This window comes from Onychomys torridus, chromosome 6 (assembly GCF_903995425.1).
Source record: "Onychomys torridus chromosome 6, mOncTor1.1, whole genome shotgun sequence".
Lineage (NCBI taxonomy): Eukaryota > Metazoa > Chordata > Mammalia > Rodentia > Cricetidae > Onychomys > Onychomys torridus.
Window position 1 is genome coordinate 111,891,913 of NC_050448.1, and position 18,784 is coordinate 111,910,696.

The window sequence follows — 18,784 nt, forward strand, 5'->3', positions numbered from 1 at the left end:
TTTGTAATAAACCCCTCAAAACTGCAAATAGAGTCCGTGTGGTCTATCACTTGTTGTGTCTTTAGGCCATGGTATTGAGCACACAGACACAAAAATACACAGGAAGGATTAGTATTAGACACACATAGTCACATTTTAATGAAAGTTACTCTAAAATTCAAACTATATAAGTATTACTTTGTGATGTTCTTGTGCTCATTTTCTGTAATCATTCATTTTTGGTTGAAATTGTAATTCTTTTATTTAGTACCTGATATGAAAAATTATGTTTTGGTTGGCATACAGAGGAATACGTTTCATTGTGTCATCCTTCTACATTTGTTATTGTTATGTGTTGTTCTTTTCTCCCCCTCCATTTCTCCTCTGCTGGTCTATTTTTACCCTCAAAGAATTGTTCTAAATTGCCTGTAAAAATTTTTAGAATTGGGTTCAAAATGTACTGTTTATAATGTATAGTTTGCAAGCCAGAGGAAAAAGGAAAATTGCTTATTTTAATAAATGCTTTGAGCACTATTGTACCCCTTTGTGAACCCTTTTGAGATATTGCATAAACCCCATTGTGCTGCATTTGCCTGTCAACAGCCAGGAAAACTGAAGGAGGTCTTCAGTTTGCTAGAGAAGTGATCCGGACAGATGGGTATTGACTGAATATATTTTAAGTTTCAGGCCCTGTGGGTGGTCCTTACAGGAAATGGGTGAAGAGTGAGGATGGATAAGGTCAAAAAGCAGCAGGAACATTAAAAACACAGGGCATTACTAAGTCGACATTTTATTTAAAGGTTCATGGAGGACCCGTTCTTTTGAATCTTAAATAAGATCGGATGTTTAGGCATGCATATTTTGATTTAACAGACATTCGTATCTCTGATGAAAGCTTGATATTTTCAGACAAGACAGGTGGGAAGCGTCAGTATGAGTGATTCAAGTAGAGCCTGATTACGGACACTTGTGTAGTTCTTTGAGTCTAGCTTTCTCCCCCAATAAGGGTTTGTCTTTGTATACACATACTCCATACACAAATAAATTGAGAATTGTTTAAAACTCCATGTAAGTTAGGTCGTATCATTCAGCCTGAGAACCCAAAACATATCTTGAAGTCCTGAGAACCTCTCCTTTCCCTTCCCTTCGCTCTTTATTCTGATTGGGATTATATTTCATATGTTGATCTTGTGTGGTGACCGGCAGAAGAGCTATTTTTATGTACATTAGCTAGCATTTTGTGTTTTCAAATAGCCAAACTTAACAAAGTTCACTGTATTATTACCTTAAATCAGAATATTTTAGTCTAGATTCACCTAAAAATTAGGACACTATAATACCTTTTCAACAAGAGAAGGGACCTTTGTAATTCTTATTACCTGCTCTCTCCTTGCCTCTTCATTTCGTCTTTATTTTTGCTTTCTAACGTTTCTTTCAATGACCCCAACAATGCCCCCAACTACCATGCACCACAGGGTCAGCTCTTGAGTCTGTGTCAGACAATTCAGGTTGTTGTCTGGTGCTCACTTTTCTCCAAACTCCGTGCTGACTGGCCTCATAAGTAATGCCTAAGTATTATATAGATTCTTATGATTGATTAGGTAGGTAGTACTATTTTGTCATCAGAAGCAAGGGGACACAACTCCACATATATGTTGACTTTGGAAGTTGCATTGCCAAAGATTATAATTTATAATCAGGCTCAAAGTTTAAGCAAAGTTTAAAAACCAAGTACAAACACAGTGGGTGGTTTTCATGTTTCTTAAAGAATATCCTGTTTGCAGTTGACATTAAGGTTGTTTAGGGGTTAGGGAGAAAAGACTCAAAGGTCACAAAGCTGCGTGCCCATATGAGTGTAGTTTGCCTGTTGTTTTCTTATCGTCTGTGTCTGAGTAAGCTTTTGGAAAAGGGGAAGCTGGCTCTGAGAGCAACTTGACTTTGTCAGGTGCATTGGATTGATGACTGAACAAGTAGGAAATGTGAACTGCCCTTTCCATGTCCCCTTGGATAGCTCTGTCTTTCTATTCTGCCAGCCTTTGATTAGAACAGAGGTTGGTGACATACACCCATGCCCACAAGATTGGCGTGCCAGTCTAGGGTCAGGCCAGAATGTGTTTTAAGTTATGTCGGACATGTGATAGCCTTAAGCTGTTTTCTTAGCATGCACTGACCTAAGCATCTTTGACAGCCCTTTTGCAGAGTCACCATGTGAATTATGGGACAAGGGCTCTTCATGTGCATGTTCAGGTTTTAGAGAGGGATGAGACAAACGTGTTTGGACTTGCAATGACATCTCACCTGCTCTCTTTCATCTACTGGCATGGTGTTTGTTAACAGCAGGAGTAGATGTGGGGAGACAAAGGGAGCTGGCATTCTGTATGTTTTTGCTGATGGTGTAGACCAGTGGGTCTCAATCTGGCCTCCATACTAATATTTCTAGGGATTCTCTCACAAAAATAGTGCCTCTAAATTATCTAAGAGCTCTGCATATGATTTGTGATCTTGACAAGGAGGGTAAGCAAGAAAAAAAAAATGTGAGAGGAAGGAGTACAAATGCCTGTTTAGTGTTTGTGCATATGGTAGCCGGATCTGTGATTTTGAATGTTCTAGTGGCTGCATTTTTAAAAAGTAAGAAGAAAAAGGGAGGATGGATTTTAGCAATGAATTATATTTAAGTTATTAGATAAACATTAATATTAAATAAATATGCATATTAATGAGATCTACACACACACACACTGCTGTGTTTTCCCAGCCAGGACGGACTACATCCCTTTATAATTATAAGCCCAAATAATAAAACCTTTCTCCCTTAATTTGGTTTTCCGGAGTGTTTTATCACAGTGATGGTAAAGTATCTAAGATAAATGCACACAAACACATGCTATTTCTTCTAAATAGGGGGCTTATTATAGATTTCCAGCATGTCTTGGGTTCCACTCTCCAACCACCTATGACTGTCAGTACTGTGGTAAGCAATACCCATCTCAAAGTCAAGAGACTGACGTAGAAATCAGAATGCCTTGATGACATTACTGGTTTGACCACTGAGTAACCTTTTGATGATGGATAAACTCATCCTGTGTTTGTATTTTACTTTACTCTTGTTTAGTATTTGTGAGCCAGTGTCGAATGAACACTGTTTGTTTTAATGATCCGTAAACAAAGGGTAACCAGTTAACTTGGAGCCTGTGCTTAGGATGCAAAATGTCTGGGTACAGCAATACCTACCTACAAGGACTAAAGATAAAGTTCATATGTTCTATACATAAAAATGAGAATAGAGCAGAAACCTAAGGAGTTTTGTTTTATTATTTATTTGTATGTGTGTGGACCTGCTTGTCTCTATACACAGTGCCTGCATGCATCATCTTCAAGAAGAGGGCATCAGACCCCTCGGGCTGAAGTTGCAGGCAAATGTGCGATGCTCGCTCTGCATTCTGAGGACTGAATTGTGGCGCTCTGGACGAGCCGCAAGTACTCTTAACTGCCGAGTGAGTCATGTCTTCAACCCATCCTCAGGTTTTTGTTGTGGGAGGAGAGGAGCAAGCAAGCTGGGTTTAGACCATTTATCCTTTGGGAGCTTGTGGTGTTTGGGTTTTGAGATGTGATACCACTTAAGGGTTATTAAAAAAAAATCACAGGACAGAAAGTTCTCTTAAATCCATGATTTTCTCTTGTCACCTTTTTATGAACTTTTCCAGATAGACGTCCCACAGCAAAAACCCATCCCTCCTTCCCATGAAGTTGTTTCCCTCACAGCGATTCTTACTTGTTTCCTGTAGCATAGTGGGGATCCCTTCAATAGGTGATTGTCTCACACATGAGAAACAGAAAGTGTTGGTACCAGGTTTGGTCAAGAAGCAAGAGACTGCAAATGGATGCTGGTACCCAATAGTATTTTGTTTAGGATCCAGTTAATTCAAAACTCAGGAAGGGTTTCTATGCAGTCCTTGTATCAGCTGGACCCAGGGCCGTGAGCACTCTTGCTGCTGAATCTTCTGACTTGGTGTTTCTTGCTAGTGAATGCAAAACTGACGGCAGCTTCAATAGATGCCAAGACTGAAAACATTTCTCTACATCGTATAGCTGACCTCTGCTGGAATTGTCACATGAAAAAGAAAACTCTTCCATCTTTTGACCACTGGAGATGGGCCTACCAGCCCCCTCCATCTGTGACGGGAGAACATAACCCCAGTCCACAAAATTGTTCTTAAAAGCAATTTTATCTTAGTCATGGAAGAGTTCCATCATCCCTCACCCCACGTTTTACCTAGTATTTGTCATGTTATTAATTTGAAGATATGGTGAAGTTAGAGAAAGCTGAATGTTCTCATTTCTCTGGAGCATGTTTCTAAGAAGTATTCTAAGATTATTCTGTATTTAAGGCAAGTATAAAAAGTTGTTGCTGGACGTGGTGGTGCACGCCTTTAATCTCAGCACTCAGGAGGTAGAGGCAGGTGGATCTCTGTGAGTTCGAGGCCAGCCTGGTCTACAGAGCGAATTCCAGGAGAGGCACCAAAAGTATACAGAGAAACCCTGTCTAGAAAAACAAAACAAAAAAGAAATAGTCTCAGAAAGGCCTAGCTCAGTCTAGTAGCTGTTGATAAATTTTACTGGCCTGCAGAGACTTCACTTCTCTAAGTCTAAGCCATATCAGAGAAAACAGTTGACTGCAACGTCTAAAGTAAAGGAAGGAGGGAGAACTCCAAGTTTATTATGTTAAGCACAGACACTTTCACAATGAGTTAATGGGGAAAAAATATTTTCCAAGCACATGGGGTTCTTTGGTCCAAATAGTTTTTACTCAACATTTGGCACAGGTCTCCATGTAGGGCTCTAGGTGAAGAGAGAAAGCAAATAAATGTGACCTTTGGAAGGCTGGTATTTTTTTCCTGTGAAGCCAAAAGGTGCACAAATACACAAATATTAGTCCACTCTTTATTTTTGTTCTGGAAAACTTCTCCTTGGCCTTCAGCCTCTCTGCGTATCATTATTGGCATCCTGGCAGCCCAGCTTGCCTCCTACAGGACTTGCCATCTGTCTGACCTGCTGAGAGGCCAGGTCATATCAGTTTTCCTCTCAGCCAATGGGAAATGCGACCTTCTATTGGCTGTTTTCCTCTCCCTCCTCCTCCTGTTGATACTGTTTGTTCGGAAACAGCACCTAAATCTCACAAAAGGTAGCTTTACTTCAGCCAAGCCCTGTAACTGCTTGCACTTGCTGCCCAAACGGGGTAACCTGAGTTCAATCCCTGGAACCCAAGTATAGAATGAAGGAGAGATCCCACTCCACCAAGCTGACCTTGGACTTCTGTGAGTGCATGGGTGTGCACACGCATTCGAGAGCACATGCACACATGTGTGCGCACACACAAATAATAGATAAAATATAAAAATGTTGCACTGAAGTGTGGAAAATCTGTTGTTGCACTGGTCTTGGCTATGGGGAGAGCCCAGGTCTGAGGTCTGAGAGAAAGTCGAATTCTGAAGAGGAGACTGTCCTAGGTTTTCTCCCTTTGTGCCTCATCTTAGGTGTTTTGCAGCTTTCACGTCGAGTCCTTTGCTCTACATTAGTTTATCGAGGTCATCACTTTCCTTCACCTGACGGGCTCACTCTTTTCCTCCCGTGTGCCTCTCCATCTTGTGTGACAGCTTCACACAACCACTTAAACCTTCACAGTCGCCTAACTTGCACCTTGGGAAATGATATTTATTTTAAAACCCAGCTCTTGCCCTTAATGCCAAGGATCTTTTTGACGTTTCCCCTTCTACACCTTTCCATCAGATGTCCCTTTGACTTAGGACTAATTAACTTTGAGAAATGGCAAGAAAGATATCTGTGAACCTCAAAACATGCATAAAGTCTCAGGTTATAAAAGATAGTTATTGCTGTGTATTGTCATGGCACATGCTTTTAACATTCAGGAGACAGGGCCTGGCAGATCTCTGTAAATTTGAGACAGGCATGGCTACATAGTGAGATGTTGTCTCAAAAAAGAAATGTGGCCATTGCAATGTCTCTGTGCTTTCTTTATTCCTGGAAGTGTGCACATATTTGAGTGCCTGTGGAGGTCAGAGTTCAGCTTCTGGTATCATTCCTTAGGAACTGGTCACGTCATTTCAGATAGGAATTCTCTCACTGGGACTTGGAGTTCACTGATTGCAGTTCACTGCAAGGTTGGCGGGCAGGCCAGTGTATCTGATGGATCCTCCCATGAAAGACTGCCTGCCTGGTGCTCCTGATCAAACTCAGGCTTTTTCCAGGCTTTGCTGGAACTATTTCTCTAGCCTTCCACATTTTCCTAACAAACATCTAGGCAAGAAATATTGGCGAGGGCAGGAACCAAATGGCAACAGGATTTCTAAGCTCCATGACCTAATATCCTCCTTTTCTCCCTTCTGTGAGGAATGATTATGCACTGACATCCTGCTTTGTCTGTTACAGAGCAGCTCAATATATCCCTTTGAAAATAAAGACTATTTTGTCACAGGAAAATTGTTGATCTACAAGAAACATCTCTCACCTCAGAATTTAAGTTCTGAAACATGATCTACTGATTGCTTTTTAATGAGTATGTGTTGTCTTGAGTGCTTTTTGGGGAGTAGTATAATTATTGTTAACATGAGTATCCTGGCATCAGACTGCCTAGGTTTAAAGTCAGTTTACACATAAATCACTAGGTGATTATCTTGGGCAAAGTGCTTAATACTCTTGAACCTCAGTTCTCTCCCACACATTAATGTTCTGGGGACTCAATGAGTTTATATATATACATAAACACATGTACATATGCTTTATTAGTCATATAGTTTTCCCATTGTGTCTGATTTTATCGCCTCCACAGTGCCTGGCATAGAATAACAGCACTGTAGCTGTTAGTTGCCATTCTTACTATTTCCTTTAGTTATAAAACCTTCTGCAGATGGACATAATTCCACTATACGGGCAAGGTAACTGAAGGCCGAGGAGGTTATTTAACTATTCCAAGGTCATAGAGCTGAGAATTCAGAGCTAATAACACCCATGTTCACTGGTCTTGGCACAAAAACCTCCTGGTCACCCATGGAGTCTGTCACTGACTCTTCATTGCTCCAGCTCTGTGTAATGGTTAGACTGTGAGGAAAGCCATGACTGCATCCACATGGAAAAGTTTATTTCCTGGTCGTTGTCCTTTTTTTTTTTTTTTTTTTTTTTTTAAAGTTTTTACAATTTTACTCTGGTAACAAGGGTATGCTGTTAGATTGCACACATTTCTTGGCATGTATCTTCATGAGTCTTGCTTCTTTGAGGCTGTATATTGTACAGTAGGAGAATAGTTCTCTTGTTTATTTGTTTTGAAATCAAGTGTTTTTGCTGAGAGAAGGGTCTTATGAAGATGTTCTTAGGAATATGGCATAGTGGGTGTGGCACAGGCAAGTTCTGTTGATGATGTCAATGGACCTGAGTTGTCCAATGGATGCATTCTTGTATGAAATAGACAAGTAATGAGTTTCTAAAGCAGCTCATGGCCTGTTTATTAGAATTCATGATGCCCATCTTTGACAGTGGATCTTTGAATGTCCTGGCACCTGTAGGCGCTTGGTGAATCCATGATGGCAGAGAGAGCATATGGTAGGTATTCAACAGATGTTAGGATGAAGGTAGATGTCAGAGAAATGTTCACTGTACAAATGCACAGGATAGATGGAAGAGGGCCTGGGTTTTTTGTTTGATTCTTTTATCTAAGCAATCATAATATTTGTCTTCATGATGTTTTTGTCTGACTTTGTATTGTGTTCTTCCTTTTAAAAATGTGTTTATGTATATAGGTGTGTGTTCATACTTGTATCTGTGTATGCAGTGTACATGTGGGTGCATATGTGTACACATGCTTGAGGGAGTCAAAGGCCAATGCCAGGGTCTTCTGTCCCCCTCCACCTTACTATTTTGAGAGATATTATTACTCACTGAACCTAGAGCTTGTCCTTTTGACTAGATTGGCTGGCTTTTGGGTTCCAAAATTCTGCCTTTCTCTTTGCCACCTCCTGCAGGTGAATGACCACGCCTGTTTTTTCTGTGGTTGCTAGGGAATCCTAGTGTGGGTCTTCATGCTTCCACTGCATGTACTTTGCCTATCAAGCTACGTTACTAGTTCCTTCCTCACTCTTCATAATGTCGTGTGGTGTGATGTAGTTGTGGTGTGTGTGTGTGTGTGTGTGTGTGTGTGTGTGTGTGTGTGTGTGTGTGTGTGTTGTTCCTCAGGACACTCTCAGTCTTGCATATTGAGACCTAGTCTCTCACTGGGTCCTGAGATGCTAGGTGGCTGGACAGTTACCACAGAACCCTAGAATCTACCTGTCTCTGCCTCCCCAGTGGTGGAATTTTAGGCATGCATCACCACTGTGCATGGCCTTTTGGAAATATGTATTGGGGATTGAACCTCGGTCTTCAAGCTTGTGTGGCAAATGTGTTATGGATTGAGTTGTGACATAATTTCAAATGTATATTTAAACTTCCTGCTCAAGTTTCAGTTCATTTTGTGTCTTTTGCTTTAAAACTTCTGTTCTTTTCTGTAATGGTGAGTAGTTAATAGTAGGGCTTGGATTCAGAGATGCAACTTCAGTTGGAACAGACAAACTTGTCGAGTTGCTTTATCCCTTGCATTGATCCCAGCAGAGCAAAACCATCTCTACTGTGGTGGATTATAAACATATGTTTAGGATCTGTTTTCATTTATGAAATTGGTGATTGCCTAACAGGAAGTTTTCTCCTTAAAGATTAAATAAACTCAATCAGGATCTTTCATATGTAAACAATAGTATTGACTGAGAAGAATCATAAGCCCCTTTTCCATGGCCACTAATTATTTCTCGAATCAAAGGAAGAAGGCAGTCTTTAATTCTTGACAGACCCTGATTGCGTTTTAATTGGAGAACGTATTAAAGACAGCATTAGCTGGTTAGTGACAGGGTGGCTTCTTGGTGGTCGGCATCCTGTTGTGGCTGTGCTTTGGTTAATGTAGTAACCTTTGGACTTCTCTTCTTTCAGCTGTTCCTTTTCCGCCAAGTCACCGGCTGACAGCCAAGGAAGTGTTTGATAATGATGGGAAGCCTCGTGTGGATATCTTAAAAGCACATCTCATGAAGGAGGGCAGGCTGGAAGAAAGTGTCGCCTTGAGAATAATAACAGAGGGTGCTTCGATTCTTCGACAGGAAAAAAACTTGCTGGATATCGATGCCCCAGTCACAGGTAAGGCCCAATCATGGAGGCCAAGGTTCACGAACCACTGTATAGTACAGTCAGTCAAAGATCCTACCTACCAGTGAGCCTTCAGACACTGTACGCATCATCTGCTTTTCCTGTTGAATCTGGGCATCCTTGAGGGATTAAGGATATTATCTGTGCTTAGAAAACTTTTTTTTTCACTAATTGTCTACAAGATTGAGTTACTCTGATCTCAAAAGTGATGTACTACAGTGTTACTGTAGGTATAACTAATTGGCAGTGTTTTGTCAAAAGAAACCCTACCACAAGGCAAGGTTAGACAAAGTGTCCTCAGCCTCCCACAGAGGTGGTGGCCATGTCCAAGTGAAACAGAGTGAATGGTGCTTTGAGGATGATCCCTAAGCTGCATCCTCTCATTAGCACTGGGGAATGTGTTCAAATGTCAGTTCTCAGGCTCTGAGTCCCCAGGGTCAGGCCCAGCATTCTATGTTCTGATTAAGTTCCCTGAGTTCTGGTCCACACTAAAGTGGGAGAAGCACTCACTTGACTAAGGAGGCCTGTGTGGACTCCTTCCTCTGCTGTCTTATGCCTAGGTGTACTTCCTAGATGCTTTTGCGCTGTCCCTTTTCTTAGAAAGAGATGTATTTTGTTGTGAGGATGCTACTCTTGTGTCATAAAAATTCAGTCTTATTATAAACAGAGCATCTAATACCTAGAGAGTTTGATATACTGTTTATGGAGTTTGCTGAGTATATAGGTTTTTATTTTCAGTGAAGCTAAAAATGTTTATTTTTTAAAAAAAGTATTTTTAACTTGGCAAGGGAAAAACATTTCAAGGCAGAATATTTGGAAGAAAGGAGACATTGAAAGTGTTTCATATACACTTGTGTTTTTCATCTTCGAAGTATTCATATGTTTTTGCTGTCCTTCTTGACTGTTAGCCCAGTGATGTGCTTCCTTTAGTATCAGAATAGACCTTTGCTGATTGAAAAGTCCTTCAGGATTCCCAGTCCCAAGAAAGTGATATAGTTGACTTTTGGTTAGCAGTTTCAGTGTTAGAGAGAGGAAAGCATTTGTTCTATTGGGAGTAACCCTGTATTGGGCCATTGTTACTAAAGCAAGCCATAACCTTCCCTGTACACCCCAGAGTAAGCCCCAGTTTCCATGTTATCCGATGGAGTGTTGTCTTATCTCCTCCTAATGATACAAGGACATGGTGGTGCTTGGCTTTCTCCAGGGCTGAAACTCTGAAAATGAGATGAAATAAAATTAGTTTTTAAATATGAGTTAAGAATCCATAGCAGCAAAATTATCTTAAAACTTGATTATAATTGCCTTCTGCACTTTAATGATCATGGGTAAGCATTGGATAATATCTTTATGATTACATTTATTTGTTACCCAACAAGAATAAATGACAGGATATCTTATTAGGTTTATTTTTCCTCCCTTTCACATGATAATGTGCAGCTTCCAATGAAAATTTCATGTTAAATTCACTAATGAGCCCAGTAGGTGTTCATGAAGGTGATAATTACAGCTAGAAGGAAACATACAGTAAATGTTTAGGGTAATGTGTTTTCTGGGATGGATCAGCCATCTTTGTTTGATTAGCCTGTCCTAGAAGAAAACCCAGAAAAATTGTAGAAGAACTAGGCTCCTGAGGTTTTATCCCTGAGACCTAATCCTTTACATAGCTTCAGGGCCGTCACTGCTTGATTCCACAAAGGACACACCTGGCTCCTCTACAGAGATTCCAGGTGACATTTTAGCAGATTTCAGGACAGAGATATGATTATGCGTTGAAATCATGAATCAATACCCTATAACTTTACATGAGGACAGAAAAGCCTTGTAGTCAGTACAGAAATCGGTATGGGGATGTGGCCGTGTACAGTTTTTCCTGGAGGGATGTTTGTATTTTGTAATGAAGGCAGGATCTTGTAGGACCTCCAGTAGGTATCTTTGTAGGAGTCACTACTCCATTTTGATGTGAATATAAAGATAAAATAATAGTAGCAAAGAAGGTGGGTGAAAAGGACTTATTCTAACATTTCGGTAAAGGGGAGAAAACATTTTTATGTTTAATTTACTAGAAAGCCAATGTCTTTGTCTGCCTAGACTGCTATACAAAATTATCCAAAGCCAAAGCCAACTCTTTTATAAGCAACAGAAATCTACCTTTCATAATACCAGTGCCCGAGAAGTTCAAGACCATTGTGTTGGCAGATTTAATGTCCCCTGGTTAGGGCCAGTTCCCTGGTTCACAGACAGTGGCTTCTCCTGTGTCCTTACCTGGGAGAAGCTTGAGGGCAGGGGCCTCAGTCTATAGATACTTTACAAGAGCTGTGGAGTCGCTTTCATGCAGCCTTCCAGAGCCTCTCATATTGGGTATTAGATTTCAACACAGGAATCTGAGAGAGACCTACGTGTTCAGACCGCAGCAGCCACAGTAAGGAACAAACTCCAACACATGGCTTTCTGAACATAAGTTTAAGCATGGGCAAATTGGGAAAGAAGAACAGAGCATACTGATCAAGAAAATCATGAAGCTTTTCTTTCTGTTTTGGAATAAAAGTGAAATAGCTATAACTTGGAAGTTAGAATCTTCCCAGACCTGAGGCCTCTTCTAAGAGGGGACCATACCAATATTCCAGAAACCAGAGCATGTCAGCTTTCAGGGTTTTGGATAAAGAATAGTCAGCCAATAAAGTCCCTGCAAATACTCCAAAGTCCAGAAAGCCTCTCCCACCAAGCCTTCTGGAAAGAGGGGTCTTGAGCCCTTGGTAATGTTTTATGGAGTATGGTTGTTGTATTCTGAGATTTTACTTTATTTGGACAGCTGAGCCAGCCAGATATTTATATTTTAACTAAGAGTTTATTTGTTTGGATAATTGAATCAGCAAAGTCCATTTAGTTTATACTTAAAAATTTTCATGATAAAGTATTCCTTATATAATTCTGATTGCCACTTTAAGAGGCAACACATGAAAAAATTCAGAGAAGAAAGGAGAGAATGACCTTTCTTCTGGCAAGGGTCAGGTAGTGGGAAGCTGTGAGGAACATGACAGGGTCACAAGTGTGTTTTGGGGAGACAAAGGCCTGAAACGTGACTTTAGGGTGTTTGCTTTTCATTTTTTAAATGTTCATGTCTATGTGATTGTGGCATGTGTGTGTGTGTGTGTGTGTGTGTGTGTGTGTGTGTGTGTGTGTGTGTATTTCACATATTTATGGGTACATGTGTGCACATGGTGTAATTCTACATTAAGTACAGAAGATCAGTAAAAACTCAGAACAAAGCAAATGGCAAATACTGAATTTGCAAATGTTGTGTACAGTGTTTGCTGCCCTTATCATTCTTGTATCTCTTTTGTGCTTTTTATTATGAAAAGGATTTTTAGCCGGGTGGTGGTGGCGCACGCCTTTAGTCTCAGCACTTGGGCGGCAGAGGCAGGTGGATCTTTGTGAGTTCGAGGCCAGCCTGGGCTACCAAGTGAGTTCCAGGAAAGGCACAAAAGCTACACAGAGAAACCCTGTCTCGAAAAACAAAAAACAAAAAGCAAAAAAAAAAAAAAGAAAAGAATTTTCTGTATAGGGCAGAGTGGTCCTGACATCTGCCATAATTTGCTCATGGTTTGTTTATTTGAGTTGACCCCCAGAACTAGTGAAGTTCTAGTTATTGGCAATCTGAATATTCATCCATTATATATATGAATAGAAATAAATAAATAAATATACGATTACATATATGATTAATATATAATGTGTGATACACATACACATATGATTAAATATGCCAAGGTTTGTGCTTTTTTGATATTTCTTCTTTTTAAATGTTGTACATTTCATTTTGAAGAGGTCAGAAGTGACAGGAAGCATCCTGCTGTGTCTTCCTGGAGGGTGCCATTTGGACTCGGGACTTAGAAACACAAGCCTTCCTTTGTGGTTTCCCACGCTAGACAAAGGGATGGTGGGGGTGTGAAAGAAGCCCTGCTCTCTTCCCTAAGTTAAATTGTCTGATTAGAGTGGAAATTCATATTCTGCAGATAGATTGTGAAGAATGTATTTTCTTGTCAGAGGTGTTTGAGGTAGAAAATCATTTTTCTTTGGACTTTCTTCTGAAAGTTGGGTTGTGTTTTATTGTTATTTCTTTGCAGATAGATACATGATGCTGTTTTAAAAATATGTAACCAGATATTAGTGTGACTGCTCAGTTTGGACATTCAACATAATAGATGGGTGTATACCTTTGGTATAAATGGTTATTCACTTGTGAGTAATGGCTGGTAGCTGCCCTCCAAGGACAGACTGTGGCAGGAAACAATGTTTGCCCAAAGATAGACACATCAAAGCGCTGATTAACTAAAGGCCTACATTTGTAAGTATAGCTTACTCAACACCCAAACTCTTTCTCATCTTCCAAATGGCAGTAGTTTCTGAGACAGTGTCCACTGGGTTTTTTGAGCTAAAGCAAGACAAAACAAAACAAAACAAAACAAAAAGCTACCTGGGAGCCAACTTGTGCTTGAGGTGTTACTGTGTAATTTATTAAGAGCCGTAAAAGAGGAGTCTGGTAATATGTGGGCACCTATATACATACATACATACATACATACATACATACATACATACATGCATACATATATACACACACACACACACACACACACACACACACACACACACACATATATATATATATATATATATATATATATATATATATAATATAAAAAGAAGTTAGAAAGTGCAGCAGGTTATCTGATGTTTGACTCAGTCCCTATATTGTTTTAGTATATGAAAATGCTGCACAATAGACTTCTGGCTAGCAAATAACAGCATAAACTGACATGAACTTTTTTGTATGGTGGCAAGGTATGTTCATGGAAACTTGGAGTGAGAGGTGGATGGGCAAGGGACAGATGTGCAGATGATCTGGGTCAGTGCTGTTGTATTTGCAGCAGGAAGGAGGCCAGCAAGAGGTGTGTCGGAACAGGGTTCATAGCTAGGCTAGCATCCCACATGGGATGAGAAGGGTGGGTAGGGACGAGCTATTGGGAGAGTGGTCAGGAACCCTTCCTGCTCTTCCAAGAGCAAGAGCCCTGATTTTGGCAGAGGAGGGAGAATGGCTCTGATTTTTATTACAGAGCCTTTTAAAGAGTGATTGTTTATGTTGACTTTCAAACCAATATTTAATTTGTGTTTTACAAACAAGTATCCATAAAAGGCATCTTGACTGAGGTAAAATTGTTCACACGGAGACCCAGTGGACTGCATTTTTTTCTGGAGGGTCATACTTTCCCTTTTTCCCCTTTAACTTAGAGTACTCTCTCTTTGTCTGCAGAGCAGAGGCAGAGCAGGAGCTGCAGCTTCTGCGGAGCAGGATTTAGAACCCAGTTTCTGCTCTCAGGGCTGAGGGGATAGGCCAGCATCATCTGGGTGAACTGCTAATCTCTCTGGTTTGTATGCTTCCTGCAGTGGGGGATTTGTCCCTGGTGCAGGTCAGGATTCCCTCAGTGGCTAGGCCTGCCATTTAGCACGTCAGGCAGTTGCCAGGAGAACCCTCTGGCTCTGTTCCTGGATGTGACAGTGGACCTGGGGCCAAGTTTAAGGTCATGGTATCCCTTCCCTTGAAGCAGCTGACGTCAATTAGAATTCCCCTTGCCTGGGACTCTGGGGAGAGCTAAGTGGGGATTGAATTCCTAGTGGGACCTAAAAGATCAGTGTTTATTCTTCTCCTACTATCGTTTGTCACCATGAAGCAGCATGGACCTAGTTTACATGGGGACAGAATATTACCTCTGGGGCTTTCTGCCCACTTGCAGATTCAGTGGCCAGATTTTCAGGGCTCTTTCTGCAGCCCTGAGCCTACTCTTAGTACCAGCCCCAGTGCAGGCAAGTCAGTGCAGTTCTGGCCTGGTCTGTGGGAGCAGGACATGTACGAGTACACCCCCCCCCACACACACACACACGATGGTAATGGTAAAATCTATTTCACCCATTTTTTTATTTCTTGGTCTTGCACAGTTGACCTTCCATTGAACAAATGCAAAAGAGGTATGTATGCTTAGCATTTCCAAATGGGAACATGGATCAGAATCCCCCACTGGCCCTTGTGAAGCAGATGGTTTTGGGAGGTCTAAATATGACAGAGACTTTTGAGTCTGAAACAGTCATGACGATGCTCTTGACAGGGCACTGCATTGCAGGTTTAAATAGTGGGTGAGGGTCTCACAGCTGAAGACCTTGTTCTGCCTAGACACTTGTCTAGGTGCCTCAGCTTCACAGTTATGCTGCAGTGGGAATGTTCTTCTATTTCAGAATAGCTTTAGTGAAAATCCTTGGCTGGTTTGCACATTGTAAATTATAATAATAGCATAATGGAAACATACGGGAACCTTAGGGTATGTATTTTTGTGTATGTCAGTCATTTCAATATTTAAACAGCAGCTAAATATCAATAATTTAAGTAGCAGGTGTCCTGTTATTATATTCCCTATTTCTGACTTTTTTCCTAAATCTTGGTATTCATGCAGTAATTTGGAAGTTTGACATACTATATAAATTAAATATATGAAATTAGTAAGAAATGATTTCATGTTTTTAAAAAAGATCTTTTTTAAACTTATGTGTATGTGAATGAGTGTGTGTGTGTGTGTGTGTGTGTGTTTGTGTGTGTGTGTGTGTGTGTGTGTGTGTGTAAATCTGTATTGAAGAAGATAAGCAGAGACAAAAAGTATTACTCTGTGACTTTTAACATACGAAAATTGACATAAAATTTAACATAAAATATTTTTGGATTTTTGGACCAGCAGGAGTGTGCTGATTTTATGATGATGGTGAACACACTCAGGGAATAATCATATCCTTCTCAGAGAATTATAACATACTCTCTAATATTCTGAATGAGGCCTCCATGCTGCTGATGTGGGAACTCTTTGACTCAGTTTTCCTGGCTAATCCTTTCTCTGTGGTCCATCCCTGCCCATCTGACATCAGGGCGCATGTCAGTGCAAGAGACAATGGCGTGTCACTGGACTCCATCAGACCTAGGGTTTGGTTGCCAGGGCTCTTGTCCTGCTGGCTTCTCTCGGGAAGGTTCCTTGTCACAGTTGTTGTTTTCTTAATACTCTCAGCTTCTGAAGAGTTTTTCTTGTTTTTAATCATAAAACGCTGTGAGAGAATAAAATGAGGATTATTGGGAAGGGAAATAGGAATTGTTCTTAGGGATCAATTCTTTTTCTACTTAATTTTTTTTCAATTACCATACAAGGCATTAGATGCCATTATGGCATTTTCAAACAAGTATGTGTTCTGAGATTCTCTTTTCCCCAACAGTCCTGACCCTGTCTTAAATTCTCCTCAGTCTTTTTACCTCTTTCAAGTCATGTGTGTCCCTTTGCCCATCCCTCTGCCCTTCTTCACCGCCTTTCATTCTTTTGGTTTCTTTTCAATATTTTTAAACCCTACCTAAACTTATATATTTGTATATATGTGACTGTACATGCATATGCACATGCCCACACATATATATCTATATATGGGCATAAATTCCATATATGTAGGTATAGTTGTATATGAAAATATGTAATATATATATATGTGTGTGTGTGTATTACTTTATAGGCTAGGATTCATACACAAGAGAGAACATGTTGGTTTTGTCTTCCTGAATTTGGGTCACCATACTTAATGAGCTCCTTTATAAGAATGAATGTTAATATGATCATTTTATTTATGCTACCTGTCTTGTCAGAAACATATGTTTTTATTCTATTTGAGATAGTATTTTTCTTCTTTTTTGTTTTTATTTTTTTAATTATATTTGTGTTTTAATTTAACATATCAGCCATGGGTTTCCCCCTGTCCTCCCCCCTCCCGCCCCCACCCCTACCTTCCCTCCCAACCCCTCCCCTCCATTCCCATCTCCTTCAGGACCAAGACTCCCCTGTGGATTCAGCTCAACCTGGTAGATTCAGTACAGGCAGGTCCAGTCTCCTCCTTCCAGGCTGAGCAAAATGTCCCTGCATATGCCCCAGGTTCCAAACAGCCAGCTCATGCACTAAGGACAGGTCTGGGTCTCACTGCCTGGATGCCTCCCAAACAGTTCAAGCTATTCAATTGTCTCACTTATCCAGAGGGCCTGATCCAGCTGGGGGCTCCACAGCTTTTGGTTTCATTCATGTGTTTCCATTCGTTTGGCTATTTGTCCCTGTGCTTTTCCAATCTTGGTCTCAACAATTCACACTCTTACAGTCCCTTCTTTCTTGACAATTGGAGTCCTGGAGCTCCACCTGGGGAGATAGTACTTTTCTTAAAGAAAGTGTTCCTGTTGGTTACTTTTCGATTTTGTGATTAGTGTTAGACATTATGATATTTAAAACTCCTTTTGGGGACCCCTGAGATGGCTCAGCAAGTATGGCTCTTTCTGCCAAGAATGACCACCTTAGTCTGATACCTGGGGCCCACATGGTGAAAGGAGAGAACCAAATCCCAAATATTGTCCTTTTAGCTCCTCCCATATTGCTGTGACACACACACACATACACACACACACACGTATAAGTAATTTAATAAAAATTATACAAATCTATTTTTAATAAATGGACTCAATTCCCCCTACCTAGAAGGCATCACTAGGGTGGCTTGTGGGTGTGCTGTCTGATCTGAGATATCATCTGATGGCTTGCGCACAGTAGGTTTAGTTGGGCCTTGCCATCAGAAGCCAATGTCTCCTGTTGCTTATGGAGGAGAAGTGAGCGTAATGATGTACAAAGTCATTTATTTGCCTTTTCCAACAAAGGAGCTTTTGACTGTTCCTTCCTCCTTTCTCAAGAGTGATAGGCACATTTGCTTTGGTCTTCTGTAATGTAATAATCTGATTCTTTAATTTAAGGCAAAGTTAAACAAACAAACCAAAACACCATAACTGGGCCTATCCACCACCATGGTATCCCACACAGCATCTCTTCTGACCAAGGGACTTGCTTTTCAGCCAACGAAGGGCTGCCAAGGGCTCATGTTCATGGTTTGACCAAGGATGCCACTATCCTGAAACAGCTGGCTTGATAGAAAGGTGGAGTGGCCTTTTAAAGTCACAACTAATGCTCCTGTTGGTTGGCAGTAGCCTGGAGGGGCAGCCGTGCTCATAGGCGGTGTACATATGCGGAATCATCTTGCAGGTCCAGTAAAGTATGTTTTCACATATCTTTCAAAGGTGAGGTTTGATTGCACATTTGAATATTATGTAGTAAATGAACGATTATCAGATAATCAGTATCCTGAAACAAAGGCTTTGTTTCTTTGAAATTCTCTTCAGCATGTTTTAAACATTAATAGACAGTGCCTTCAAAAGGGGGACTTAGCTTAGTCTTAACCTATTAAATATATATCAAAGCTAGGTGAAAGTTAGCAAATTGCCTGCATTATTTATATAAAAAGTCACTTTAAGTTGAGACTCTCAACTAAGGAAATAGTAAAAACTTGCCCTCCCCTTTTGCAAAACAATTTGTGGCCAGTTAGCTTATTACTGTAGAAATAACCTACTCTATAGGTATTTTTTTGCCCCCTCTCACTGCCTCTTCTGGTACTCACACAT

The 18,784-nt window shown here is 40.5% G+C and overlaps 1 protein-coding gene across 2 annotated transcripts in view; it reads left to right on the plus strand.

Moving 5' to 3' along the window:
- The window catches only part of Ppp3ca (protein phosphatase 3 catalytic subunit alpha), a 290,646-nt gene that overhangs the window by 131,421 nt on the left and 140,441 nt on the right, over nt 1-18,784 (plus strand). For both annotated transcript variants that reach the window (XM_036189582.1, XM_036189583.1), the window contains exon 2: nt 9,010-9,210. In XM_036189582.1, coding sequence (XP_036045475.1) covers nt 9,010-9,210 — 201 coding nt within the window. The remainder of the gene's footprint in view (nt 1-9,009; nt 9,211-18,784) is intronic.